General features: G+C 37.3%; 1 protein-coding gene across 1 annotated transcript; it reads left to right on the forward strand.

Moving 5' to 3' along the window:
* Nucleotides 1-631: 631 nt before the first annotated feature.
* On the forward strand, nucleotides 632-1,936 carry LOC308175927 (14 kDa phosphohistidine phosphatase). Its single transcript, XM_080550505.1, has 3 exons — nucleotides 632-816; nucleotides 1,360-1,484; nucleotides 1,692-1,936. Exons 1-3 carry the CDS (start codon nucleotides 672-674, stop codon nucleotides 1,782-1,784), a joined length of 363 nt encoding a protein of 120 aa, XP_080406631.1. The 5' UTR covers nucleotides 632-671; the 3' UTR covers nucleotides 1,785-1,936.
* Nucleotides 1,937-2,467: the final 531 nt, after the last annotated feature.

Genomic DNA, 2,467 nt, shown 5'->3' on the forward strand with positions numbered 1-2,467 from the left:
AATAAAATGATACATCCATCACAATCTGAAGAAATGATACATTGCAGCAAGATTACCAGAAAAGATTAAGATATCGTCTAGTTCTACAAATTCTACAAAAATTCTTTAAATTCAACACAGTTCTGTGTGTTGCATGTGAGCAGCATTTCAGTGTCAGCTAAGGACAACACATGTTATTGGCCTAGAAACATAACAGAATTATTATTCTACAAAGTGTTTCAACAATTTGCCTCTTTGTGTAATAAATGACATACTGTTAACATCCGACTCCAGAGTGATCTGTACCTGTCCTGCAGTCATTGTGTATCATTTCAAAAAGTAGTTTCAATATATTTAACTTTTTATTTTATTTTTTGCTTTAGTTTGACAAACTATATTTCTCTCAAGGATAGCTTTGGTGTACTTTAACTTCTTCAAGTGTAAAGTAATTGGTAATTTGGTTAACTACATGTTTTGAGTAGCTTCCCCAACACTGTATAAATTGGAACTCATATGTTTTTCTAATCTTTAATATAAATATAGTGGCCTACCGCATTAAAGCTCTAACACGTGGGACACGCCCTAAACCCTTATAAGGCATTGAGCACTGCACATGACTGATGTCTGTCGTCGGCAGAGTCGCAGTGACAGGTTTGCGCTTCTCATGTGCGGTGCGAAGTGTCACAGTTTCAATGGCAGACGCTCTGACAAAACTCCCCGACGCTGAAATCGATTCAGAAGGGACGTTTAAGTATATTTTAGTGAGGGTCAAAGTAAAAGATGGAGCTGAACTAAAAGATATAGTGAGAGGCACTCAAAGTGCCGGCAAGTATCACAGTAAGTTCGCCATGTTTTTTAGCCAGGCTATGCAGCTTTGCTTTCTGCCGCACTGCCCAGTTGTTCTCTTGCTGAGCCATCGATGCCATGTCACACGCGAAACACATCACTTACTACATGTCCACGTATTGAATTGCATTATATTGCAAACTATTCGAATTGTAAAACGTTTTAAGGCATTACCACACAAAAACCGGTGCACAAACCTCAAGCGTTCTAGCCTATGCGCCATGCGCTGTCGAGTTACCGTAAATACTCTACCGTAAATACAACAAGAACAATGTCTGACTAACAGTGTCAAGAAGGGCACGATTAAAGCAGCATAAGAGAGTCTAGTTAATGACCAATATAATGTAGACCTAACCTACGATAGTGTTGTAATTCTAAGACAATTGAATAGAAATGATGTCAAACCTCAGTCAGTTTGAGGACCTATGCCTGATTGAGTACTTGCGCAGACAAACTGATTGTATGCCCTAGTCTAGACAATGTATTATTTCCCCTTATTTTCTCTTTATGAGTTCTTTTTTATCTGATTTTCAGAACATATATTTGAGAAGGTCGAACCAGCCATGCAGGCTTTGGGACTGGAGTGCTCCTGTCTTGGAGGAGGGAAGATTGAGCACAACAGCAAAGACAAAACACTCAGGGTGTTTGGGGAATCAACTGTAAGTGCATTTCAGCGTAACTGTCATAAAGTCCATTTCAGGAGGACCACCAACATACTGTATAGGAGAGAAAAAACATTTCAAAGTTATCATTTCAGCATGTTATTTTTTACTCCTCAATTTCGCTTATTTTATTCACTCTTTTGGTAAGTTAGTGTCAACCTACTGTACTGTAACCTACTGTACTGTTTCCACCACCTGTTTTAGGGCTATGGCAAAGCAGACCACTCAGTATCTGTGGAGAAGCTGAAGAGTGTCTTTAAAGACTATGAGATCACCTGGTCCGATGACACAGAATAGATGGACAATGTGCCAATGCATGTACAGTATTTCACCCTTTTCTATTACAACATTTGTCTGTACTCAGATATGGATATGCAACAGTCATAAATAAAAAAAACTAATGCACTAAATGCTGTGGATAAGTGGACTGCAGTACAATACATTGTTTTGGTGTCAGAATCTGGGTTTCAAGTATGTTAATGTATTCTATAAATAATTGAAATAAATCAATTTATAGTTTACTCAGTTGTAGCTGTGTCTGTAGCCGTTTTGAAAATGGTTGTGTTAAATGATATACAGTTAGTGTTTACTTAAAACTGTAACGTCAGGACCATTAGCCGTAATAGTGGATTTTAGAACTTGTGACGTTAGAATTATAAGGTTCTATCTCCATTTTTGGTCAAAATTGATGTAAGGTGTTTATTAATGCCTGTGTGGTGTTACTTTTAAAATGTTTATTATTTTTGAGTTATTAATTCATAAAATACAAACGTTCCATCTCACAGAACATAATGGAATGTAAAAACCTAAATATCTCTGAACTACCCTAAACGGAGATAGAACCTTATAATTCTAAGCTCACGAACTGGAGACCATTAGCTAAGCGTAAAGTCCGCACAGGAAGCTGTGTATGATATGAAAAAACAAAAACATATCCTGTTTCCTTCAGGGAAAGTGTGTTTTGGGAACCATAAATAGAG

This window comes from Nansenia antarctica (genome assembly GCF_963989245.1).
Source record: "Nansenia antarctica genome assembly, chromosome: 1".
Taxonomy (NCBI): domain Eukaryota; kingdom Metazoa; phylum Chordata; class Actinopteri; order Argentiniformes; family Microstomatidae; genus Nansenia; species Nansenia antarctica.

Excerpts from the sequence above, each read along its gene's own strand:
- LOC308175927 (XM_080550505.1), top strand. The coding sequence starts at position 672 with ATGGCAGACGCTCTGACAAAACTCCCCGACGCTGAAATCGATTCAGAA. Across the intron at positions 817-1,359 it reads AAGTGCCGGCAAGTATCACA|AACATATATTTGAGAAGGTC; the intron begins GTAAGTTCGCCA and ends TCTGATTTTCAG. Across the intron at positions 1,485-1,691 it reads GGGTGTTTGGGGAATCAACT|GGCTATGGCAAAGCAGACCA; the intron begins GTAAGTGCATTT and ends CACCTGTTTTAG.